The sequence below is a fragment of the Rhineura floridana genome, chromosome 17 (assembly GCF_030035675.1).
Source record: "Rhineura floridana isolate rRhiFlo1 chromosome 17, rRhiFlo1.hap2, whole genome shotgun sequence".
NCBI classification, from domain to species: Eukaryota; Metazoa; Chordata; class Lepidosauria; order Squamata; family Rhineuridae; genus Rhineura; species Rhineura floridana.
Window position 1 is genome coordinate 18,483,519 of NC_084496.1, and position 26,479 is coordinate 18,509,997.

General features: G+C 43.4%; 1 protein-coding gene across 1 annotated transcript in view; it reads left to right on the forward strand.

Annotated features, from left to right (window-relative positions):
• The window catches only part of FAM20C (FAM20C golgi associated secretory pathway kinase), a 177,542-nt gene that overhangs the window by 44,210 nt on the left and 106,853 nt on the right, over positions 1–26,479 (forward strand). Inside the window, exon 3 of the mRNA XM_061599684.1 lies at positions 20,042–20,120. Coding sequence (XP_061455668.1) covers positions 20,042–20,120 — 79 coding nt within the window. The remainder of the gene's footprint in view (positions 1–20,041; positions 20,121–26,479) is intronic.

The window sequence follows — 26,479 nt, forward strand, 5'->3', positions numbered from 1 at the left end:
TTCATGAGGATCTTTTTTTTAAAAAGCAGCAAAATCATACAATCATGTGGGCACACTAGTGCTTAAAAAGTGGCAAAATGGTTTTTCTGGCTGAGTTTTAAAGCGACACTGCCCTCTGCTGGCCACACCTCCCTTCCCCACTGTTCCTTCAGACCTTTCAGAACCGCCCATAGCAAAATGTTGGGCCAATCATTGTCTCTGCCTGAGCCTGCAGCAAAGTGTTTTTGTTGGCAACACCTGGAAGACAAACGGGTTGATTGACCAATCAGTTGTGAAATCTGCCTGAAGCTGATTTTTTTTTAAAAAAAGAATGCACTCGAGCTGATTTGACCAGGGCTTTAGAGTAAAAAGGGGTGGAATTTGACTGGCCTTGTGTGGCCCTGTTTTCAGAAAACAGAGTTTGGAGACGCACTGGAACCGGCACAACAGTAAATGTATCCTATAAGGCCACTGAGTCCAACTCCCTGCTCAGTATAGGAATCCATTTTAAAAGATACCTGACAGGTGGTTCTCCAGTTGCCTCTTGAATGTGTGCGGTGTTGGAGAGTCCATCACCTCCCTAGGTCATTGGTTCCATTCTCATACCATTTAACAGTTGGGAAGTTTTTTTTCTTGATGTTCAGCCGAAAACTGGCTTCCTGTAACTTCAGCCCATTATTCCGTGTCCTGCACTCTGGAACAATCAAACAGAGATCCTGGCCCTCCTCTGTGTGGCAACCTTTCAAGTACTTTAAGAGTGCTATCATATCTCCTATCAGTTTTCTCTTCTCAGGGCTAAACATGCCCAGTTCTTTCAGTCTCTCCTCATAAGGCTTTGTTTTCAGTCTTGATCATCCTTGTTGCCCTCTTCTGAATCTGCTCCACTTTGTCTGCATCCTTCTTAAAGTATGGTGTCCAGAACTGGACACAGTACCTAACCAGTGCTGAATAGAGGGGAACTAATACTTCAAGGGATTTGAAATTTGACTTTTTTGCAGCCACATTGCACTGTTAGTTCATATTCAGCCTGTAATCAACAACAATTCCTTCTCACTTGTAGTATTGCTGAGCCAGGTATTCCCCATCTTATAGCTGTGCATTTGGTTTCTTTCCTAGGTGCAGAACTTTGCCCTTATCCCTATTAAATTTCATTCTGTTGATTTCAGCCCAATGCTCCAGCCTATCAAGATCCTTTTGAATCTTGTTTCTGTTTTCCAGGATATTAGCGATCCCTCCCAATTTTGCATCATCTGCAAATTTGATAAGCATTCCCTGCACCTCATCATCCAAGTCATTAATAAAAAATGTTGAAGAGCACTGGGCCTAGGACTGAGCCCTGTGGTACCCCGCTCGTTTCCTCCCCCTCCCCAGTTTGAGAAGGAACCATTGATAACTGATCTTTGAGTATAATTCTGTAGTCAACTATGCATCTACCCAATCCAGCCTACATTAGGTAGCTTGCTAATCAGAATCAAAAAGCTTTGCTAAAGTCAAGATATATTATGCCTACAGCATTCCCACAGTCTACCAGGGAAGTTACCTGATCAGACAATGAGATAAGATTAGTCTGTCAGGATTTGTTCTTGAGAAATCCATGTTGGCAGCTAGTAATCACTTGTCCCGTCCAGAGTCGATACCAGGAGACTGAGACGCTGGTGCAAGTAAATCTCGTTTTATTAGAGTAATGGATACATCAAAAGCAGTGCACTTCATAGAAAACCTTACATTAACTCACTAGGAATCCCTAACTACACTCTTGACATGCTCTGCGACGTAAGAAGAAAGTTGACTCAACACCCCCCTCAATACTCAGCAGACTTATATAGGGAAAGTTTTTGAGTGCAATCTCTCACTCCTTCGCACACCCGCCCTCTGCCCGGTACGCTTTTCCCGCCGCCAAGAGCGAGGTGAGGGCGGGCGAGCCTCCATGGGCTCATCAGACGAAACAGGGTCCTTATCAACAGTCCAGGAAGTAGAGGGCTGAGAAGCGTCAGGCGTCTCTAAGTTACTGCAGGACAAAGGGGGGGGGGTTACTGCTAATTCATGGCTTAGTGAAGGAGGAGTTACTGCTCTTTCGGAATCCTCCTCTAACTGATCCGTTGGGATGGTTGAAGGCTGAGTGCTGTCCCCAAGGGGGGCTGGGTCACCCGTGGGAATTGGCGGCGCATCTAACACACTCCTTTCCCTAATGTCTGGAATAGACACAACAACAGCTGGATCTTCCGCGCCTTCTGGCAGTTGAGGCGTCTGCAACTCATGCCTTCCCACTCCCTGCCCTTCCAGAGAGAGCTGGGGCTCGACATCACTCTATTGTTTTCAAGGTGCCTTATAATCTGCTCCAGAATTTTCCCAGGGATTGATGTCAGGCTGATTAGTCTGTAGCTTCCAGGTTCTTCCCCCTTGCTCTTTTTGAAGATAGGAACAACATTAGCCTTCCTTCAGTAATCCGGCACTTCAGCTATCCTCCATGATTTTGAGATGCAGTTCATCGGCCCTGAAGATTTGAACTCATTCAAAGTGATTAGGTGTTCCTTGACCATTTGTCTGTCAATTTCACGCTCAAGCTGCAATCCTTCCCCTTCAACTTCACGTTTGCCATGAGGATCGTAAACCCGCTTTTGGAAGAAGACTGAGCTAAAGTAGGAATTGAGCTCTTTGCCTTTCCTTTGTCATCTGTTAACATTTTGCCATCCTCACTGAGTAGCTGTACCACCATTTCTTTTCTCAGTCTTTTACTATGCATGTACCTGAAGAAAGCTTTTTTGCTGCCTTTAGTATCCCTCGCTAACTTCAGCTCATTCTCAACTTTAGCCTTCCCGATGCCATCCCTGCAATTCTGTGCTACCTGTCTGTTTGTGGCCTTGCCTTCCTTCCACTTCCTGTATGTCTTTTTGTTTTGTTTTGTTTTGTTTTCAGGTCATCTCTAAGCTTTCTGTGGACCCACATTGGCTGCTTCTACTCTTCCCCCTTTTTTCCTTGTTGGAATTGTTTACAATTGTGCCTTTAGAATTTCCTTTTTAGAACCTCCCACCAATCTTGAACCCTTTTCTCATTAGGGTTGCTTGCCATGGAACTGTACTTATTATTCTGAGTTCATTAAAATCAGCTTTCCTGAAGTCCAGGATACACTTAGGTTATTCTCAGCTTTTACTTCCTTTAAAATCAAAAACATAAGTAAAACATGGTCACTTCCCCTCAGAGTTCCCGTAACTGCACTTCATCCACCAAGTCATCTCTATTGGTTAGAATCAAGTCAAGGAAAGCTGATCCTCTAGCTGCTTCCTCCACTTTCTGTAGGAGAAAATTTTCTTCAACGTGAGTCAGGAATTTCTTGGAGTGGCCTTGTTTGACAGAATTTGTCTCCCAACAGATGTCAGGGTGATTGAAGCCCCTATTACTATTACATTATGCCTCCTTGAAACATTGGCAATTTGCTTTTCAAAAGTTTCATCCTCGTCTTCCCTGAGAATATGTGTTCGGTGGCAGACTCCAATTACCATGCTTTTTTTATTCCTTGCCCCATTAATTTTAATCCAGATACTGTTGCTGGAGCCACCATGCTCATCCCCCTGTATCTCTGTGCAGGGATATATATTTTTAACATAAAGTGTGACTCCACCTCCCTTTCTGTTCTTTGTTGTTGTTTCTTTCCTCAACACTCTGCTCTTCTGCTTTAACATGCTGCTGTTCTTCCACATCCTGTACTTCTCTTTGCTGTTGTTTCAGTGTTTTGTCTAAGAACCCTTCATCTTCTGTTATACCCTTGGATGTGGCCATTCGCCAGTCCAGGCCTCTCACTTTTTCTTCCAACAGTGCAATCAGTTTGCACTTGTTGCATGTGTACGCCATGTTGTTCTCAGGCAGGAAAACAAACATTGCATACACTTCGCAGTCACCACCACTGGAGTGTCCTTTCCATTCATAGTCTCTATTACATTTTTGTTTCTATTTTCCTACTTTTATAGGAATGGCCTGTGCTTTGCTCTATCCTCCTTGAAGTTTAACAGGAGAGTCCCACTAGTATATAATATGCACTACAAGATGATTTTTTGTTAGGAACCTCCCCCTTGACCTCACCAATGAACTCTGCTGCCAATTTCCTGTTAGCTGTCCCTGTTCACTCACTCTGTTAACTCACTCTGTGAGAGCTGGCTCACTTGTATACCCTCTAGACCAGCTAAGGCAGCTTCCTCTGTTGTTCTCAGGAGTCAGAAATGTGAAAAAAATCAGAAACTGAGAGAAACCAAACTGGCAGATTTATCCATCAATTTGCAGAGCAGTAATGTTTAGGCCAATAGTTCCCTCTTTATGAGAACTACTCAGTGATGCAGACAATAAGGCACTTAGGTTCTCTGCCAGATCTCCTGGTTTGATGCCCCTGGTGCCTTACAGTCTACTTCAATATTATACAGCAAAATATTCCCCAGAGGTCTAACCTCTAACTACCAATTTAATTGGTACACAGCATATTATCAGGTGCTTATATATATCAGATTTCCACCTAATGTCAGGGCATTCTGTGCAATTCTATTCATTTAGGCAGTGAAATAATGGCTTAGATGCTTTGGTCTTGGATGTAGCTCTGTTGCTTGCACCATACCAAAATCCTGAAAATTATAGCATTTGGAAACTAGATTTCTGTAACAAGCTGAAAATATCTTTCCCCCTGGCCAACTTTCTCTGTGCATATGTGTAAAAAAAAAAGTACTGTGTTTTTAAGCGATAGGCAATGGCAGTTTGGAGTGCTGAGATTTTACAATCCGTTTGTCAAATATCAGTGGGTATAATACCAGAATTAGTCAACCAAAGGATAAATGCCAGCTTAATGTTTGCTCATGCTGTCAGTCTTCTCCCTCAGTAGGTTGAGATTCTTTCTGCACATAATGTAAAACGGGTGTGCTAGGGCTTTAACTGCTATTCATTTGGATTTCTTGGCATTGATTTGTGTTGGGGCTCATGGGTTTTTTTTCTTTCTTTCTTTTGTTCTTTTGTTAAACTCCCCAGGAGGATACTAAGCTGCTGGGTGGGAAATTGCTCAAGTTGTCAGGTATGTTTGCTGGGGAAAGTCCACCTGGTTGGTTGCTGGATGGATGATTCTGCAAGTGCTTTGAAACTCAAGGAATGCTCAAGAGCCCAGAATCATAGAACAGTAGAGTTGGAAGGGACCTACAAGGCCATCGAGTCCAACCCCCTGCTCAATGCAGGAATCCAAATCAAAGCATTCCTGACAGATAGCTGTCCTGCTGCCTCTTGAATGCCTCCAGTGTCAGAGAGCCCACTACCTCTCTAGGTAATTGATTCCATTGTCGTATGGCTCTAACAGTTAGGAAGCTTTTCCTGATGTCCAGTCGAAATCTGGCTTCCTACATCTTGAGCCCATTATCCCGTGTCCTGCACTCTGGGACGATCGAGAAGAGATCCCGGCCCTCCTCTATGTGACAACCTTTCATGTACTTGGAGAGTGCTATCATATCTCCCCTCAGTCTTCTCTTCTCCAGGCTAAACATGCCCAGTTCTTTCAGTCTCTCCTCATAGGGCTTTGTTTCCAGTCCCCTGATCATCTTTGTTGCTCTCCTCTGAACCTGTTCCAGTTTGTCTGCATCCTTCTTGAAGTGTGGAGACCAGAACTGGACGCAGTATTCAAGATGAGGCCTAATCAGTGCTGAATAGAGGGGAACTAGTACTTCACGCGGTTTGGAAACTATACTTCTGTTAATGCAGCCTAATATAGCATTTGCCTTTTTTGCAGCCACATCACACTGTTGGCTCATATTCAGCTTGTGATCAATAATTCAAAGATCCTTCTCACATGTCATACTGCTGAGCCAAGTATCCCCCATCTTATAACTGTGCATTTGGTTTCTTTTTCCTAAGTGTATAACTTTGCATTTTTCCCTGTTGAATTTCATTCTGTTGTTTTCAGCCCAATGCTCCAGCCTATCAAGGTCCCCTTGAATTTTGTTTGTCTTCCACAGTATTAGCTATGCTCCCCAATTTTGTATCATCTGCAAATTTGATAAGCAGTCTTTGTACCTCCTCATCCAAGTCGTTAATAAAAATGTGCTTCACATAACAAAACACCAGCCCCATCAAGGCTGGCTCCCGGTTTGAAAGGGCCCTTTCCCTGGCAGAGTGCCATCCAGTGGCCCCCAATGGCACAAACCCCACCACATGGGCATATACCGTGATCTGCAGGAGACACATCTTAACAGACCCACAATGCCCCAGACATTTGGGGGCATTTGGGGCAACATCAAAATGGCGGCTTCCTAACCATCCACTGGTGAATTCTAGGAAGAGGAATTGGGCGGGGGGGGCAGTGGGCCATCCTGGTGTACTCAGCCTCAGGGAGTTTCCTGGGGATGATTGGTGCTGCCGCCAGCCTATACCCAGTCATTCACTCAGCAGACCTTGTAGTCGCCAAAAGGCTTGAAAAAGCTTGTTTTTGCTTTCAGCAATGATTTCTGAACTCCCTTCAGTGCAATTCAGAAATAGGTCACCAACTGCGAGTATCTTTGAAGAATTCTTTTAACATATTTTTCTCTCTGCCACTCCCATCTCAAGAATTCTAAATTGATTCATACTGCTGGCTGTCTAAACCAGGCATGGGGAATCTTTGGCCCTCCAGGCATTGCTGCACTATAAAGTGCCATCAGCCCCAGCAAGCATGCTCAATGGCCATGATGTGAGTTGTAGTTCAGCAATAACTGGAGCAGCAAAGGCTCCCCATACTTGGTCTAAACATTTCATTGAACTCTTGGGCACCACCTGTTGCTTAGACAGAACTAAGCTAACATCCCAAGGGATTTTGAAGCTGCCAGGTAACTATGAGCAAAGCCCAGTATGCTCCAGAATATCTTGGGGGTGAGGGAGGAGTTGAGAAGTCCCTGAGCTTTCATGACCAAGCCCTGGGAAGCTCTCTAACCTACTCAGACTATAGCTTCTACAAAGACTTTCAGTGTATTCTCTATTAGTTATTATCCTGACCTACATGCTTAAACCATAGGCCCCATTCTGGTTCACCTGTGGATATGCTAATGAATATGCATGACTCAGGGGGAGGGAGTCTGCCATCCCTCATGCCTACATAGACATTTGGGAGGAGGCTCAGATCCAGGAACCAAATGCCCCCCCCCCCAGGTCTCTATATCTGGCCCTTTGAACTGTCCACAGGCCACATACCACTCTTCCACTGGCCACATCCTTCACCAGCCTTGCTGTGCACTCTCCTTCAGGCTGGAATGTGTGCTTGAACAATGCCTCTTGCTTGCCTGAATGGAGGATAGAGAGGGATGTATGTAGAAACTAGCCGGCTGTACAAAGATAAAGCTCCCATTTGTTGCTCCGCCAATGTTTGTCTCTGGCCAGGCCCACCACTGGCATGTGTCCCCTGAAACAATGCCCAGAAAGAAACATGGCCCTCAATCTGGGGGGGGGAATCCCCACCTCTGCTATATGCTAACAGCAAACTCATTATCTGAGTGTGGATCTTTATGTAGCCAACACAGCATCATAAAACTGGAGAAACCCCTAGGTTTGCAGAAGTGCATTTAAAAAAAACTAAGGGGACCTCCCTCCCCCCAAAAACAGTCCATGTGCGGACTAAATGAGTGGCTTTGGAATGCTGACTGACTGATGGTTGGGAGGCGAATGGAAAACTGGTAGACAGGGAGTATGGAAAAAAATGGAGTATTCTGGAAAAGGGGCTGGCTGGAACCCTGAACAGGAGTAGCACATGCTGCAACATTTTGTTTCTATATAAAATAAACAACTGACAAGGATTGAAATGAGATGTATGCTGTGCTTTCAAGCAGAGTCTTGGCTATGTATGGAGAAAATATTGTTACAAGGCACTTTCGCTTTGCAAGTGGCCAGACTGTAGGCAGCTATTTCCAAGACTGGAAATGAGATTTTGCTTTGTTTTATTTAAAAATGACAGTATGGTTGCCTACCCTTAAAGGCACTTGGAAATTTGGCTTATTCAGCGCCCTCGACTTCTTGTTCTGTCTAGTCGGTGCAAATTGCTTAATGCACTTTAATTTCTAATTATTTATTTGTTCCTGTGAGATGGGTTGGTAATGCAAGAGAAGGCTTGGGTCAGCAAAAAATAGCAAGGCTGGAGGAACTGTTTTGCTCGAGCAGAAGAGTAATTAAACTGACCAGATTTGTATAACATTTTGTTGCACGGGGGGGGGAAGGGAGGAAGGAAAGGGCCCGATTACAAGCTTGTGACCTATCAGTAATAGAGCACCAAGAGGAGTAATTAAAAGGCCGTGGTAGCTAACAGCATTGGTGAAGGGAGAGAAAATGTACAAGGCCAAAGTGATTGAAGAGCACCAGTTCTGAAGCACAATAACAAGATATTTTGGGTGCATTCTCCCTCCCTGCCCCCAAGAAAAATCTGGTCCTTTTGTCATCTTTCTGAAAATGTGGGTTATTTGACCTTTTGAAGGAAGGATTTTTTTTAAAAAAAAGTACATTGCAAATGCTAAAAAGACTGACAGAATCGGCTTGTATGGAAGTGCATTTAAAAGTCAAGGTGTGGCTTGTTACATGTGGTGTGCTCCTGGTGTGATGATTTTCTGTGTGTGTGTGATGACCCCTGAACCCAGCATGCTACCAATGACAGCAAAGAAGATCCAGATGAAGACAAATGCATGGAGCATAAGGCTATCAGTTGCTACTATCCATGATGGCTGTGTTCTCTATACTGTCGGAGGCAGTGTGCTTCTGGATACCAGTTGTCGGGAATCACAAGTGAAGAGAGTGCTCTTGTGCTCAGGTCCTGCTTGCGGTCTTCCCAAAGGCTTCTGGTTGGCCACTGTGAGAACAGGAGACTGGACTAGATGGGCCACTGGCCTGGTCCAGCAAGACTCTTCTTATGTCCTTAAGAGTTGTAGACTGTTCTACCCAGGGGAGAATCTTAAGTGTTTTCTCCTGAGCTTTCCCAGCCTGGAGACATGGCCCTTTCACAGACTCTGAGGATGAGTCCCTAATCTCCTTCTCTGCCTTGTAGGAGCTGGTATTACAGAACCATATAATGGCCCTTTAAGAAACAGAGCTCCTTCAGGGAGGTGGGAACAGTTGCAGAACAAGTGCTTGCCAGCCTTCAAATGACTTCCGGTGGATTCAGCTCTTTTCTAACTCAGCATTCTACCATTACCTACAAGAGAGGGGGAACTACAGCCAGCCCACTGGGTGCTTTCCATGGTCCTGATGAGGCTTGCTTGGATCTGAACATATCTTGCCAAGACAGGCTACTTTCTTCTGAACCTGACTTTACCTGACATGAGCCTGTTTGCTGAAGACTTTATGCCACATGACCATACTGCTTGAGACTATGATGTGACTGTACCTTTGTAAATGTGTTACGACTTTCCCTGTAAGCCCCAGGCCCTAGCAGAACCAAAGACTGTATGTCTGTGTGTGCACGCATGTTCTAAGAATAGACAGATATGGCTAAATATCCCCCTGATCCTAAACACATTCCCTGTAATCCAGTGGCTGTGGTGCTCACAGGATCTCCAATTTGTGCATATCACTCTGTGAAGACAAGAAGTGAGAACAAGAAAGAACATGTTAAACCTGAGTTGGATGAAGAGTGCTTCATAAGAAATCTGCAGCTCAAATGGGGTGTGTGTTCAGCAACAGATTCATGGGGTTCATCACTGGTAGCTACATGTGCATATATAAACTATGGAATTTGCTACCACAAGATGTGGTGATGTCCACCAAGTTGGATGGCTTTAAAGGGGAGACAAATTCACTGAAGATAAGACTGCTAGCCATGAAGGCTGTGTTCTCCTTCCACTGTCGGAGACAATGTGTGGTATGGAGGGATACAATTATGCATGGTGTGGAGAAAGGAGATAAAGATAAGGTTTTTCCTCCCCCATCATACTATGGACATTCAATGAAACTGAATGTTGGAAGATTTGGGACAGACAAAAGGAAGCACTTCTTCACAGAGCACATAGAATGGAATTCACTCCGACAAGATGTAATATTGGCCACCAACTTAGATGGCTTTAAAAGAGAATTAGACAAATTCATGGAGGACGACGCTATCAGTGGCTATTAGCCACAGATGGCTATGTTCTACCTCCACAGTCGGAGACAGAATGCCACTGAATACTAGCTGGAATCACAGATGGGGTGAGTGCTCTTGCATTCATGTTCTGCTTGCAGTCTTCCCATAAGCATCTGGTTGGCCGCTATGGGAATGGGATATTGGACTAGATGGGTCTTTGGCCTGATCCAGAAATGCCCTTCTTATGTTCTCATGAGATGGATTCTGTTTATTTTGGTATCACCATAGGTGGCAGCAACAGCAGGGTCACCATTTTTGGGTAGCGGTCATTATTTCTACATAATGCCCCAGAATGATGCTGCATCAGGACTTTCCAAGGAATGGCCAGTCTGCTGAGGGTGGGGGACGCTCTACTTGTTCTCATATGTACTACTGGCTGGTGCTAACAATGAGCCTTTTCAATGTACCTGGCAGCAAAGTTCAATGCCCTCCCCCCAGCAAAATTGGTGAAATTACAGTGGATTTGGGGAGTTCATACAACAACCATATTTAGGTGGTTTTTGCATTTAGGTGGTTTATTTATTGTATTGATATAATTATTGAAAACTATTTTGATGTTTTTAATGAAATTACAGTATATATCTATTTTTATAAATAAGATAAATGAACAGCTTTAGAATAGTTTGTGCATCAGCAGTGCCAGAATTCTTGTATAAATATGAGAGATCAAGAGGTGTGAGAATCTGAAGCTACCTTCCAATTGTTGGGAGTAAAGCACTGACACTTGTAACTTGAACCAGTATGGAATGATAGATAAAAAGACAAGCTAGTCTTCCTGCTGTGATTCCTTCTTTAGAAACTACTTGTTGATATGCAGATTATTTTTCTCAGGGTTTACTTCCTTCCTCTTTCTTCATAGATAGTGTTAGTGTATGAGTGTTGACCTCATAACTCCATAATGGCCACATGTATGCCTTTACTCAGAATGGCCTTATTTCCCGTGAGTAATAAACCTTAAGTTTCTTTGTTCTTTCAGCCAGCCACCAGTCTTACCAGACTATTCATCACAAGACTATAGCAGAATATATATATATATATATACACAAAACTCCAATACCAACGAGTCTGACAGTTGGTGTGTCTTGACTGATATTGTCTCCTATGACTGGCAGTGTGAGAGAAGTGGAAGATATTATTCACTATGCATTAGATGATTTTTCCCTGGGAATAGGCTATTGAAAGAGAGTCTTAAGACAGTTCCCCTTTTTTTTCCTTACGGAGAAAATCTGTTACTTATTGGTTGATACATGGGTTCTGTGTTTGCTCTACCAGCAGATTAGAGAAAATGGGGGCCAGTGTGTTGGGCTTTGTGACAACCTTCCCTGGTTCTCCCTGTCAGGTTCCCACCTGCTTGTGGCTACTGCCTTTCACTAGGCACCACCAGGGACACCACCAGTCCGGACCGTCCTTTATATGGTTTCTCACTCCGCTCTAGCACAGATCTCACTAGATCCCACTGCTAGGCAGCACCACCAGTCACGTCCTGTAACCCATACTCCCAGAGACTTTGCCTGAGTCTCTCTCTAGCTGGTTACTTTTGTGACTGCGTGCTTATGCTATTCCCAACCCCCTTGTATCTTTATATATAAAGCATACAACTCTGGGTTGCTCTGGATACTTGACTTGCTACAATTTCTCCCTTCACCGCTGCCACCATTAGATACTGTTTCTGTTCAGCCTTGGTAATTACCTTGCCCTCCCTTCTGGTCTGTATATTCCCCAGCCAAGGATCAGGCCTTTGGTAAACCAAATAAGTATTTATTTACTAATAACAGGAAATAACAAGATTACTTTAGGAATGTTTCACAAGCGTATGGTTTCATATATGGTTACTCTTTATGTTTGTGTTCATATATATCCTCTTTAAATATCAGCCAAATCCAATCCAAACTTCCCTCAGAACTCTGCCAACCAACTCAACAACCTCTCTCCAACCGACTCTCTCACCGACTCTCCAACTCTCTCTCCCCCTCATCACTCGCAAACCTCCATTTATACCTTCAGCCAGCCAGCCACTCAGCCAATCATCATCCAGCATACTTCAGCTTCTCACCCATGTACTCCCCCTTTTTCTCTCAGTCATTTACCATACATCACCCAATAGACCTGCACTTACCATATTTACAGATGCTAACTTACAGGAACATCACATTTCCCCCCCCTTAAATAACAGCAGAGTATTTCTCCTGTACCCAGGATTAATACGTCGCGTTTATATACAAGTGTTCATCACTTTGGGGTAAAGTGTCCTTTTCAAATTACATCTTGCTCACTTGATTGTAGTATCCACCATCTGCCTCGAAAGTCCATCTTCCAACACGTTGTCCTTTCCCTTGATGTAAACAAAGTCTATCTGGTACTCCTGCAGTGCCCAAGACCACCTTTGCAGCATGGTGTTGCTATTTTTCATAGTGTCCAGCCACAGCAATGCGCAATGATCCGTGATGACCGTGCACTTCCTTCCCCAGATGTAGGGTCTCAGCTTTCCCAGGCCCCACACGACTGCTAGGCACTCTTTCTGGACCGAAGAGTAGTTTCTTTCCCTTGACGACAGTTTACGGCTTAAGTAGGCAATGGGGTGCTTGATGCCCTCTCGCTCTTGCATCAGCACAACTCCAAGAGCCAAATCAGATGCATCTGTTGCCACTATAAATGGTTGTTCAAAGTCCGGAGCTATCAATATCGGACCCTGACACAGCGCTTGCTTCAGTTGGTCGAAACCTTTTGGACCGTTCATCCCATCTCACACACTCAGCACACTTTTTCTGCGTTAACTCATGCAGTCAGGTTGCTATCTCATCAAACCCCTTTATAAACTTTCTGTAAAAACCAGCCATACCTAAAAATGCTCTCACTTGTTTCTTTCATACTGGAACAGGCCAAGATTGGATAGCCTCCACTTTGTTCCACAAGGGGGTTATCTTCCCACTCCCCACCTTATGCCCTAGATAAGACACTTCACGTAATCCAAACTGGCATTTTTTTACTTTGATTGTTAAACCAGCCTTTTTAACTACTTCCAATACCGCTGTTAAATGTCGAACATGGTCAGACACCGACTTGCTGAAAATGGCTATATCATCCATATACGCCACTGCGAATTCTGACATGCCCCTCAAAATTGTGTTTATCAGTCTTTATCAGAACTTGGAGAGTTCCTAAGCCCCATAGGTAAGGTAGTGAATTCATATAACCCATCAGGGGTATTAAAAGCAGTTTTGGCTCTAGATTGTTCTTCTAGCTCCATCTGCCAAAACCCTTTACATAAATCTATGGTGGAAATGATTGTTGCTGGCCCCAACCACTCCAACATGGTGTCCACCCTAGGCATGGGGTATGCATTTGGGACAGTGACCTTATTTACTCCTCGAAAATCAATGCAGAATCTAATAGTCCCGTCTTTTTTTGGTACCAATACTATACTAGATGCCCAGAGACTGGTTGATTCTCGTATCACCCCCAGCTCTAGCATCTCTCTTACTTCCTTTCGTATCTCATCCAACACTTTCCCATTCACTCTGTAAGGGGCAAATCTAATAGGGGGATGATTTCCAGTGTCAATACTGTGCCTTGCCACACTGGTTCTTCCAGGTCTGTTACTGAAAAGTTCCCTGTATTCATTCAACACACTCATTATTTCTTCTTGGACCTTTCCATCGACTTCCCCCGACCATTCCAACTGATCCAACCCATCTTCTGCTTTACTTTCCTGAACAAAATCTGGTAAATCAGGCCCACTTCCTTCAAGGAATAAGGTAACTTGCAACACCTTTGCATCCCTGGTGTGATAAGGTTTCGACATATTTACATGAACCACTTTATGCTTTTTTAAGTGGTCTGTGGTTATCACAGAGTCACTGTGTCAAGCTTTTCCCTTATGGTATATGGTCCCTCCCAGTTGGCCTGTAATTTATCGTGTTTCCTGGGTATGAATGCCATAACCATATCTCCCACATCATACACACGCTCTCTGGCTGTCCTATCATACCAGTAACTTTGCTTCTGCTGAGCTTGACTTAAGTTCTTTTGCACTACTTCCATCATTGATGCCAATTTGTTGCAGAAATCTAACACAAAATCGACCACAGATGTTTTGTACTCTCCCAGGGTCCCTTCCCATGAATTTCTTAACAGTTCCAGAGGTCTGGCAAACATCAATTCAAAGGGTGAGAACCCTGTTGACTCTTGAGGGACTTCTCTGTATGCAAATAAGAAGCACCCCAAACGTTCATCCCAGTCTTGTGGGTGATCTTGAACATAGCTTCTTATCATACCCTTCAGAACCCCGTTGAATCTCTCAGTTAACCCATTAGTTGCTGGATGGTAAGTAGTTGTCTTTAAATGTTTTAGTCCACAACACCTCCACATACACTGCATCACTTCTCCCATGAATACACTGCCTTGATCCGTCAACACTTCATGAGGGAAACCCAGTCTCATAAAGATTTTTAATAAAGCCTCTGCCACTACAGGGGCTTCCACGGATCTTAGTGCTTCAGTGTCTGGGTATCTGGTGGCAAAATCCACCACCACCAATAGGTATTTCTTGCCATGCCTTGTGGGTTTAGAAAAAGGACCCACCAAATCTATTCCCACTCTATAAAAGGGTTGTCCTATTATAGGAAGGGGCTTCAATTGTGCTTTTGTCTTTACTCCACTTTTCCCCACCTTTTGGCATATGTTGCAAGATAAACAATATTGTTGTACATCTTTAGAAATATTTGGCCAATAATAGTGTGCAGCCAATCTTTTCTTGGTCTTCTTTATTCCAAGATGCCCTGACCATGGGACATCATGGGCTACCTCTAGCAATCTGGCTCTAAATTTGCTAGGTACCACCAATTGTTTCACTGGTTCACAGTGGTTCTCCCTTTCATTAGGCAACCACAGCCTGTACAGCACACCATTCTCCCACACAATTTGATCCCTCAGAGTGTCTGTAAAGGGAATTCTGCTTTGGAGGTTTTTTCCTTCATTACATTCAAACTGCTATCATGTTTCAGCTCCTCCCTGAACTCCTGTGTCTCTGTGTCAGACCCCATTTGTAACACTGTTTCATTCATTCTAGGCATACTAACAGTTGTTATGGCAACCTCAGGCTCAATCACAGGTTCCACCCTGTTTTCTTTAGCCTCTGACAAAATGGCTTCTGCTGCTTTGCCAAGTTGTTGTCTAGTCACCACATAAATTTTTCCTCCTGCCCCCATAATATCTCTACCCAGAATCACAGGTTCTTCTTGCTGAGCATTGATACCCACTCTGTACGTCTCCTCCTTTCCCCTCCATTTTAGTTTTATTAGGGCCATGGGAATGCTTTCTGGTTCGCCTCTTACCCCTTGGATTAAAAGCTTTTCCTGAGGTAAAATTTCTTCAGATTTTATTAAATCTGGCCTCAGTAAGGTCTGAGCAGCCCCAGTATCTAGCAAAGCCCAATATTTTGCCCCTTGCACACATACTTCTCTCAAGCTTGAGTCCAAATCTTGGACCTTTGACCAGCTTATTTGACAAAACTGTATCTTTTTCGGTTCTCCCTCTCTCAGTTCACTCTTTACTGTCCTTCCTTGAACAGGATTACTGAGGGGGTTTACACTCTCACATTGAAAACGCAGATGACCGGGCTTCCCACATCGGTAACAGATTTTCTCCTCTGTTTTAGGGAACACAGACCCAAACTGAGGTGTCTTGTGCCCTTCTGATTTTATTTGAGGGTTTACTCTCTGTGGTGCCACATCTTTTCTGCCATTGTTATTTGGTCTCAGTTTAAAATCTCTTAGTGGTTTTGCCATCCACCCAGATCTGTTTGAGGCAAAATGATCTGCCAGCTCCGCTGCTTCTGTTACAGATTTAGGGGCACGATCTTTCACCAGCAACCTAATTTTGGGCAGCAATTGATGGTACAACTGATCCAATATCATGAGGTTTTTCACCTCTTCCACAGACTGAGCTTTTGCACTTGTCAGCCATTTCCCAAATATGTCCATCAGTTTTGCCCCCAGCTCCACGAAAGACCTCCCTGTCTGTATCTGGCAGTTTCTGAAAAGCTTTCTAAAATAATCAGGCCCCAGTCTGAATCTTTTAAACACTGCTTCTTTGAATTCAGCATATGTTACTGGCCTGTCTGAGGGGAAGTACTGATACACTTCAGCCAATTCCCCTTTAATTAGATTTGATAAATACTGCATGTATTTATCTTCAGGTAGCCCCCACATCTGAGCTGCCTTTTCAAACGTTGTGAGGTAAATTTGAGGATCTTGACCAGGCTCATAGACAGCAAAGTCCTTTGGAGTAATTTTTATTTTTGCTCCATCTCTCCCTTTCCTTGTCTCCTCAGAGTGAAATTTCTCTCTATCCAATTTTAATCTTTCAGCCTCCATTCTCACTCTTTCAGCATCCATTCTCAACCTTTCAGTTTCCAACACACGTTGCTTTTTCTTCTCCTCCACCTCCATTCTCACTCTTTCAGCATCCATTCTCAATTTTTCAGCCTCCATCACACGTTGCTTTTCCTTTTCCTCCACCTCCATTCTCACTTTCACCATTGCAATTTCTCTATCCTTATCTTTTTCCTCACGTTCCTTATCTTTTTCCTCACGTTCCTTATCTTTTTCCTCACGTTCCCATCTTAACTTCTCTCTTAAATACTCTATATAGGCAGGATTACTTGAGCACCCTTCTGGGGTCTCCTTTCTTGCAGGTTCTTTGGTTTGGATTGTCGTATATGTTATTAATGCCACTCTCAATTCATCCACCCGTTTACCCTCATGAGGTAACTGGTACATTATACATTTTTCCACCAGCTCCTCTCTCTTCATCTTCATGAACTCAGCCACGTTTCTCGGAGCTCACTCTTTGCCACTCACTCACAAGTAATCTCTATTTGTTATTCCTTTACAGTCACACCATTGTTTAGGGATTCTCTTTTTGTTTGTATCTGGACTCTCTTTTTGTATCCTCTTTTGTTCGTATCCTCTTTTGTTCGTATCCCTGTCAGGTTCCCACCTGCTTGTGGCTACTGCCTTTCACTAGGCACCACCAGGGACACCACCAGTCCGGACCGTCCTTTATATGGTTTCTCACTCCGCTCTAGCACAGATCTCACTAGATCCCACTGCTAGGCAGCACCACCAGTCACGTCCTGTAACCCATACTCCCAGAGACTTTGCCTGAGTCTCTCTCTAGCTGGTTACTTTTGTGACTGCGTGCTTATGCTATTCCCAACCCCCTTGTATCTTTATATATAAAGCATACAACTCTGGGTTGCTCTGGATACTTGACTTGTTACAATTTCTCCCTTCACCGACGCCACCATTAGATATTGTTTCTGTTCAGCCTTGGTAATTATCTTGCCCTCCCTTCTGGTCTGTATATTCCCCAGCCAAGCATCAGGCCTTTGGTAAACCAAATAAGTATTTATTTACTAATAACAGGAAATAACAAGATTACTTTAGGAATGTTTCACAAGCGTATGGTTTCATATATGGTTACTCTTTATGTTTGTGTTCATATATATCCTCTTTAAATATCAGCCAAATCCAATCCAAACTTCCCTCAGAACTCTGCCAACCAACTCAACAACCTCTCTCCAACCGACTCTCTCACCGACTCTCCAACTCTCTCTCCCCCTCATCACTCGCAAACCTCCATTTATACCTTCAGCCAGCCAGCCACTCAGCCAATCATCATCCAGCATACTTCAGCTTCTCACCCATGTACTCCCCCTTTCTCTCTCAGTCATTTACCATACATCACCCAATAGACCTGCACTTACCATATTTACAGATGCTAACTTACAGGAACATCACAGGCTTCACCTACATAAGAACATAAGAACATAAGAAGAGCCTGCTGGATCAGGCCAGTGGCCCATGTAGTCCAGCATCCTGTTCTCACAGTGGCCAACCAGGTGCCTGGGGGAAGCCCGCAAGCAGGACCCGAGTGCAAGAACACTCTCCCCTCCTGAGGCTTCCGGCAACTGGTTTTCAGAAGCATGCTGCCTCTGACTAGGGTGGCAGAGCACAGCCATCATGGCTAGTAGCCATTGATAGCCCTGTCCTCCATGAATTTGTCTAATCTTCTTTTAAAGCCGTCCAAGCTGGTGGCCATTACTGCATCTTGTGGGAGCAAATTCCATAGTTTAACTATGCGCTGAGTAAAGAAGTCCTTCCTTTTGTCTGTCCTGAATCTTCCAACATTCAGCTTCTTTGAATGTCCACGAGTTCTAGTATTATGAGAGAGGGAGAAGAACTTTTCTCTATCCACTTTCTCAATGCCATGCATAATTTTATACACTTCTATCATGTCTCCTCTGACCCGCCTTTTCTCTAAACTAAAAAGCCCCAAATGCTGCAACCTTTCCTCGTAAGGGAGTCGCTCCATCCCCTTGATCATTCTGGTTGCCCTCTTCTGAACCTTTTCCAACTCTATAATATCCTTTTTGAGATGAGGTGACCAGAACTGTACACAGTATTCCAAATGCGGCCGCACCATAGATTCATACAACGGCATTATGATATCGGCTGTTTTATTTTCAATAACTTTCCTAATTATCGCTAGCATGGAATTTGCCTTTTTCACAGCTGCCGCACACTGGGTCGACATTTTCATCGTGCTGTCCACTACAACCCCGAGGTCTCTCTCCTGGTTGGTCACCGCCAGTTCAGACCCCATGAGCGTATATGTACCTATTTATTTGTTATATGTATATCCCTCCTTCCTTCCAAGGAGCTAGAGGTAGCTTGCATAGTTCTCCTCTCCATTTTATCCTCACAACAACCCTGTGAGATAGGTTAGGCTGAGAGATCATGACTGGCCTAAAGTCACCCAGTGAACTTCATGGGTAGGAGGGGATTTGAACCCTGGTTTCCGACGTCCTAGTCTAACCTCTACACCACCACTGGCTAAAAGGTATCTTTCAACTTGATTGTGCCTGTACTTTGTGATGACCAATGGTTTTTAGAAAACAGATGTTACTGACTGTCTTGACTGTCATGATTGTCAGTGGTCTTTCAGAGTGCATTGCATAAAGAAAAATTGCTTGCAAGAATGTGTGTTTCAGAAGAAATGCACACTAAAATGCTGATGAATTTTTGTGAGGACTTTTTTTATTTTTAAAAAAATGCAATGTGGTCTGGTGAATTTAAGACCGGAAAACAAAAATTGGAGAGAAACCAAAGTAGACAGATTTAACCATTTCTCAGGGAGGCGACGAGTAAAAGAACTCATCTTGCTACTGGGCCAAGTTCAAGGTTCTAGTTTTGGTGTACAAAGCCCTATACAGCTCGGGACCAGGATACCTGAAAGACCATCTTACCCCTTATATACCCAGTCAATCACAGCATTCTGCAGGTAAGGGCCTCCTGCAGATACCATCTTATCAGGTGGTTCATTCTGCACAATATAGGAAACTGACCTTTAGTGTGGCAGCACCTACCCTGTGGAATTCCCTCCCTTTGAATCTTAGGCAGGTGCCATCTCTGCTATTTTTTCGGCGCCTTTTGAAGACTTTTTCAACAAGCCTTTTAAGTTGAGACGTATCCCAGTCTGCGTCTGTGTTAGAATTGCTTTTAATATGTTTTCTTTAATAATATATTTTAACCCCTTTTTTAAAAAAATGTTTTTAAAGCTTTTTTTAAAAATGTTTTTAACGTTGTTTTGTTTTAATGTATTTTAAGGTCTGTTTATGATGTTGTAAAGTGTTTTTAGCGTTTCTGTTTGCCACCCTGGGCTCCTGCTGGGAGGAAGAGCAGGATATAAATCAAATAATAAATAAATAAAGTAAATAAAACTCAGTAGTAAAAATGCCACTGCTGTGTTTTTGATGCTACTGCAGTATAAATAACCCCACTTTCTCTGTAGGTAGATAACTGTGACATTTTAGTATTTAAAAAAAGTTGCTAGGTGTTAATCGAGCCATATGGTATGGTTTAACCATTTTTCTTTTCCTTTCCCCCTCCCATCTGCTTTTTTCTACAGCAATGAAGTCTGGAGGTACCCAGCTCAAGCTGATCATGACATTCCAGAACTATGGGCAAGCCTTGTTTAAGCCAATGAAGTAAGGAAGGAATCTGTTTTTGAAAAAGCAAATTTACCATATGTCTGGTGCCTATGAAAATATAACAATGTACATTCTACTCCACAGTCAGGCTTGGGGCAAAAAGAGATATGATTGAGCCTCCTCCCCTTAACTTAAAGAGAAGCCTCAGTAGTGGGGGAGGGGGACACTCCAGCTCAGACCACAGCATGTGGGAAGAGGACTTAAAATAATTTGCGGGCTAATGCTCGTACACCGCATGATGCTTTGGGCTGAAGTTACTTTCACAACTGGAGGCTTAATAGTTGTTCTTCTTTCAGTCAGGTTTGTAAGGCAGGCCTACATTGGCCAGAAGCTCATCTATGACAAATGCCTCTCTTCTTTCACTTTGTCCTCTGTATGAACTGCTGCCATACATTTACGAACACAGAGAGGATCAAAGTTGGTTTAAATCTCACAAGCTGTGCCTGGGTTTAAGATGTCACGTTCGCTCTGGAATCATTGTGGGAAGGACTTGGAAAGTAACTTATTTTCAAGCGGTAGCAAAACTGATTGAAAATTGTGGTAATTGCCAAATGCATTTATGGCCTATCCAGACATCCTTTTTATTATGTATTCATGATGATTTGTGCTCATGATGGTATTAGGGCAGGTATACGTGATCCCACTTTCAAAACTTTGCACCTGCAAAGGTTTTGGGGTGAACATACTGCTTCTTTTCCAGTCAGTGTATGTTTCGTGGCTTCCTTCTGAAATCCGGTAACCCTTTAGACCACAAATGTTCCAGGCTTTGTTTATTATTGTCCTACTTTTGTTGCACCATAGCACAAGAGTGCCCCTCCAGAAGGCAATAACATTAGGGAAACATTGCAGAACAACTAATAAAGTGGAATGCGCTCCAGTGTAAATTCTATGTGTGGACGGTCCAATATAAATCCACCACTTATGTGGATCAGTAACAGGTTGGGACCAATTTCCCTGAGGGATCACCTTGGCCCATATGTGCCCACTCCACTGCTTTGGTCTGCAGAGTTGGCACTATTACAGGTGGCACATCTTACTTGTTCTGCACTTGTAAGAAATCAGTCTTTTAGGGTGGCAGTTATACTTCTGGCACTGACCCTTTGGCATTCCCTCCCCTAAAATATTAGATAGGCGCCATCTCTGTCTTTTCGGCACCTACTGAAGACCTTCCTCTTTCAACAAGCCTTTTAAGTAGATGCCTTAACCCAGCCTGCATCTCTATTGGAGTTGTTTTTAAAAATGTTTTTAAAGTGTTTTGTTTTTAGTGCTTTATCATCTGTTTGGTGCAATCGACTACCTTTGAGAGGAAAGGAGGGATATAAATTGTTGTTGTTGTTGTTGTTGTTATTTGGAACTCCTTGCCTTTTGACATCTTTTTGGCTCTGGCTTAAAACATTTTTGTTTAGGCAAGCCTATAGAGACCCATCAATGTTGATGAGTTTTAATCTCTTTTTAGTTTATTGCCAATTTTGTCTTTTTAAAACTGTTATATTGATAATTTTAATGTTTCTTGCAAACCACTTTGCAGTTCTGTTGCAATCAAGAGGTATATAAATTTTAGTGAACAAAATAAATGTTGCAGAATGCACTTGCAAAAATGCCCCCACCATTCTGGAGGGGCCTATACTTGGAAGTAGTTCTGGTATGGATTTTGTTGGAACTTGCTTGAAGCGGAAGCCCCATTGAGGTCAATGAAATTAAAGCCTGTCATATTACTGTTGGGCTTTGTGATAGCTGCCTGAAAATGATGCAAGTGCCAGGCTCTCTGTCCATGGCCAGAGGTTGTGTGTGGCTACACCATGTGCAGCATTAAGGCTTTTTAAAGAGCAAAGGTATTTTTCAGCCAGGATTTACTGGTTAGAGTGTTGGCCTAGAACTGGGGAGACCTGAGTTCAAATCCCCACTCAGCCATGGAGCTCAAATAGCCTAACCATATCTCTTATGTTCTTTGGGGGATAAAAGGGGGAGAGAAGGAAGAATCATGTATGCTGCTTTGAACTGCTTGCAAGAAAAGTAGAATATAAATGTAATAAATAAATAAAGCCCTTTTATTATTGTTGTATGCAACTGCACACAACCACCTGGCCATGGGCAACTGCATTCCTACCTATGCCAGATGTTTAAGTGGCTTCCACAGGCCCAGTAAATTGTCCCCAAATCTATTTAAATCTGGGGGACAGGCTGACTGCTTTAATTTAGATCTCTGGATCTGGAAGAAGCTGCAAGCCAGTCAAGAAAATGCACCAAAGTGTCTGCGTTTCTCAAGCTGCCAGTACCACTTGGCTGAGCAAAAATGTTTTATGGGTGGATTGACATTTTCTTGTGCATAACCTCCCTTCCCCCTACTTTTTTTAAAAAAAGTCTGGGTTCCCTGCTAGTTTCGATTAGCAGAGCAGATTAAAAGATAATTGAAAAAGTTCTACAGAGTAACTTGCCCAGTTGCTCATAATTCCTTTCCTTTCGGATTTGAGCTGATCCTCCAAACCTTCATAGTTAAACCCTGCTTGAGCCTCGTGGTCATCTCTGTCGCTCACTCAGTGCCACCAACATCCTTTTCCTTTCTTCCTGCCAAAACCAGAGCTTGCAAGGAATGGGCTCAGTGATGTGCAGCCTAATCCTATGCAAGTGTGCTTAGACCAGGAATGGGGAACCTGTGGCCCTCCAGATTTCATTGGACTCCAATGCCTGTCAACCCCAGCCACCATGGCCAATGGCCAAGGATGATGGGAACACCATCTGGAGGCCCCTTGGGGCAGGGACCTGTCCTCTTATGCTTTGTACTATAAGTAGGTGGAGCAGCTGCTGTCAGCAGCAAACCAGGCTTTCCATGTTTCCATACAATTTAAAGCAACTGACTTCCCCCATAGAATCCTAGGAACTGTAGTTTGTTAAGGATGCTGGGAACAGTTGCTCTGTGGAAGATAAAACTACAGTTCTAGGATTCTTTGGGGGAAGTCAAGTGCTCTAAATGTGCTTTAAAGCATGATGTAGAATGCAACATTAAAATGATGCTACATCATAACTGGAGCTTGAAGCACCTGGGGAAACTTGTTTTTTTAAAGACCATTTTAAGGACACTGGCTATGCTTTAGTGGTAAGCCCCCTTCTCTGATAATTATTTTACTTTTGTCTGTCTCTTGAAAAATAAGGATCCCCCCTCAAAAAAAACACTTTTGCCCTGAAACTCCACACATACACACCACCACCAAAAACTGAGGGTGGTATTCAGTCTAGTCCTACTTAGAAGAGACCCCATTGAAGTTAGTAGACATAACTACCTTAGGTTCATTAATTTCAGTTGGTCTACTTTGAATAGGACTTAGTTGAATACAACCCTTAAAGATTGGGTAATGTGGCTTAGTGCTAGTCAGTAGGATTGTGCACTGTATTTGTACAAATCACAAACCAAATAGGGCCAGTTGGGCCTATTTGTATCCTGTCCATATTGGGCAGAAGCAGATACAAATCTCTACAGAGCAGATCAGCTAGTCCCGAATCAGTTTGTAGAGATTTCTACAAATCTGTAGCTCAAAACAGTCTCTAATGAACCCAGACAGGTATCTCTGAAATGGAGCAATTACAACACCATAAAGGAAAACATCGGGGTGGAGGGGAGAGGGAAGAAGGCTAGAATGTTATTACCTCACCCAAAATTCTCCAGTCACAGTACTTGAAAGCGGTGAAGTCTAAAAATTCAGAAATCTTTTGTAATTTCTATCTCATAGAAATGTTTGGTGGGGTTTGGGTGGCATTTGTTCAGCTTGTGTATGTTTTCTGTTGTTTCCCAAGCAATCCCAGTCCCATGCTTATTTACATATTTTTTTAAAAAAAGTTTTTTGTTATTGCTGTTGTTATTCAATTCTCATTGCTAAGAATTATTATTAAACTTTCTGGGTATATTTAGCACAGCTTTCTGAATTCATCATCATCAAGTTGCTACCCACAGACAATAAGAAGCAGCCAGCTTGTGTGATTACACATTTTTAAATTATTATTACCTAGCCAGCCAGCCAGCCAAACCTTGTGGGCATATTAGCCAACATTCTGAGTTAAGAATTGTCGTTGTTGTTGTTGCCAATTGCTATCTTTTTCTTTTTTTAAAACCTTTTTGGGAAAAAGCAAAGTTTAAAGGTGGCTAGCACAGAAACTTCTGGAGCTACCCACATGAAATTTGGCTGTTAATTCCCTCTGTAGGGGCTACCATGTCACCAAATTTCATGTCTCTGTGTGAAAAAACAAAATGGTTATGTCTGTTGTAATTTTAAAACATTTTAAATTTTCAAGGTGGCTAGCATGAAAACTCCTGGAGCTATACACCTGCAACTTGGCAGGTTTAATCCCCTATATAACAGCTGCCATGTCGCCAAATTTCATGTCTCTAGGTGCTGGCCGTTTCAGTTTTGCAATGTAAGTCAATGGGATTTCTTGAGATTTGTAAGATTCAGTTTGTCATCCAGATTCAGATCCGGATCGGGTCCAGATTTGCCCAGACTGGATTGAGCTGGATCTGTATTTACAAATTGGAGCCACAAATTGGATGGGGGGGGTATGTGCACAGCCCTGCTTTGTTCACTGGGAGAATGATATTCCCCACCCCAAAGCCCCTGGAGTGACAATACATGATGACCTAATATCCAAGGGCTGTTGAGTCAAAAATGATGGGGTTGTACCCACTAAGTTTTATTCAGAATAGACTTGTTGGGTGGAATCCAACATAGGCAATCGTTCTGTCAGTGTACGGATTTCTGCTTGTCCAACAGAACTTTCTCCCCCTCTCCTCTCCCAACTTGCCCCCTAAATCTGTTCCAGGGGTTCCCCCAACCCTCTGGAGCAGATGTGGGGAGGGCACACTTGGGGGGAGAAGAGGGAGGAAAGTCCCATTGCACAAGCAGAAATCCTTGCACTGGTAGGACACATTTCAGTGCTGCCCATTGAAATTAATGGGCTGAAGTTAGTCATGTCCATTAATTCCAATAGTTCTACTCTGAGTAGGACTAATATTGGTTAGAACCCATGATGACCAGCCACTGGGACAGAAACTTTAGCAATTGCTGTGAATACATGTGAATAGTTCTGGACCAATGATCAGGTTTAGGAAAGGTTATGGGTGGTGTTCAATGCTATTTATTTATATTCTTTATTATTACGTTTAGATCCCACCTTTCCTCCAGGTTGCTGAAGGAGGCATACAAGCATGGTTCTCCCCCTCCTGATTTTATCCCCACAACAACCCTGTGAAGTAGGTTAGGCTGAGATTTATTAATTTGAGTTTATTTATATGCCGCCTTTCTACAGCAAATGAGAATAAATTCAAATGAGACAAACATCAACAGTTTAGCAAATGTAGAATAAATCATATTACAAAAGAAACAGTCTAGACTTAAATACAAAACAAGAAAGTTACCAGACAACAGAACTCCAGGTGGAGGTCTTACTGCATTCCAGGGAGCCTTAGCAGAGGGGAAGTGTCCTCTCGCTCGTGACCAGAGGCAGTGTCTGGCCCAAGGTCACCCAGTGAGCTTCATGGTGAGTGGGGATTTGAACCCTGATCTCCCAGGTCCCAGTCCAGCACTCTAACCACTACACCCATTGAAGTTAAGCGACATTCCTAACTTAGGTCCATTTATTCTACTTTTTTAAAAAAGTCTACTTTTAGCAGGACTTAGCTAAATACGTCCTGTACAGGCTTTGCCTTGTCATAAAACAAGGTAAGATAATAATGATGCCAGTTTAACTTGGCACAGAGGGAGGGTCGGTGTGTTTCAAAGACCCAGGGTCACATGGGTGTCTTTGCAAACGCTGTGCCCAGACTTTTTCCCTCTGTAGCAGGTGTGGGAAAACTTTGGACCTCCAGATATTACTGAACTACAACTCCCAATCAGCCCCAGCAAGCATGGCCAATGGCCAGGGATGATGGGAGTTGTAGTTCAGCAACAGCTGGAGGGCCAAAGGTTCCCCACACCTGCTCTGCAGGGTCCATAACAGTGAGAACCAAGCCACACGCTGTCAAAGCCTCGTGATGACGGGTTTTGGCCCCTCTCAACAGTGCCTCAGATTGCAGTCCATTAACACTCAGGGGAAGCCATGGGAACCGTACCAGCTTGTGCCTGAGTAGCTGAGGGTTCTGGTCCTTAGGTGTGCCAGGGAACCTCAGGGCCAGGGGCTGAATATGACCCTCCAAGCCCTCTCCTCTCCCCAGGCTACACCCTTCACTAGCCTGCTTCCCAACTAGGGATGTGTTAGAATTCCTCCCAGGTTGGCTTTGATACCAACCTTTCATTAACTTGTATATTCTCTGTCGTTGCAGATCAGATTTTTATGTAGTGATTTTCCACGGTTATTTTTGAAAACATTTT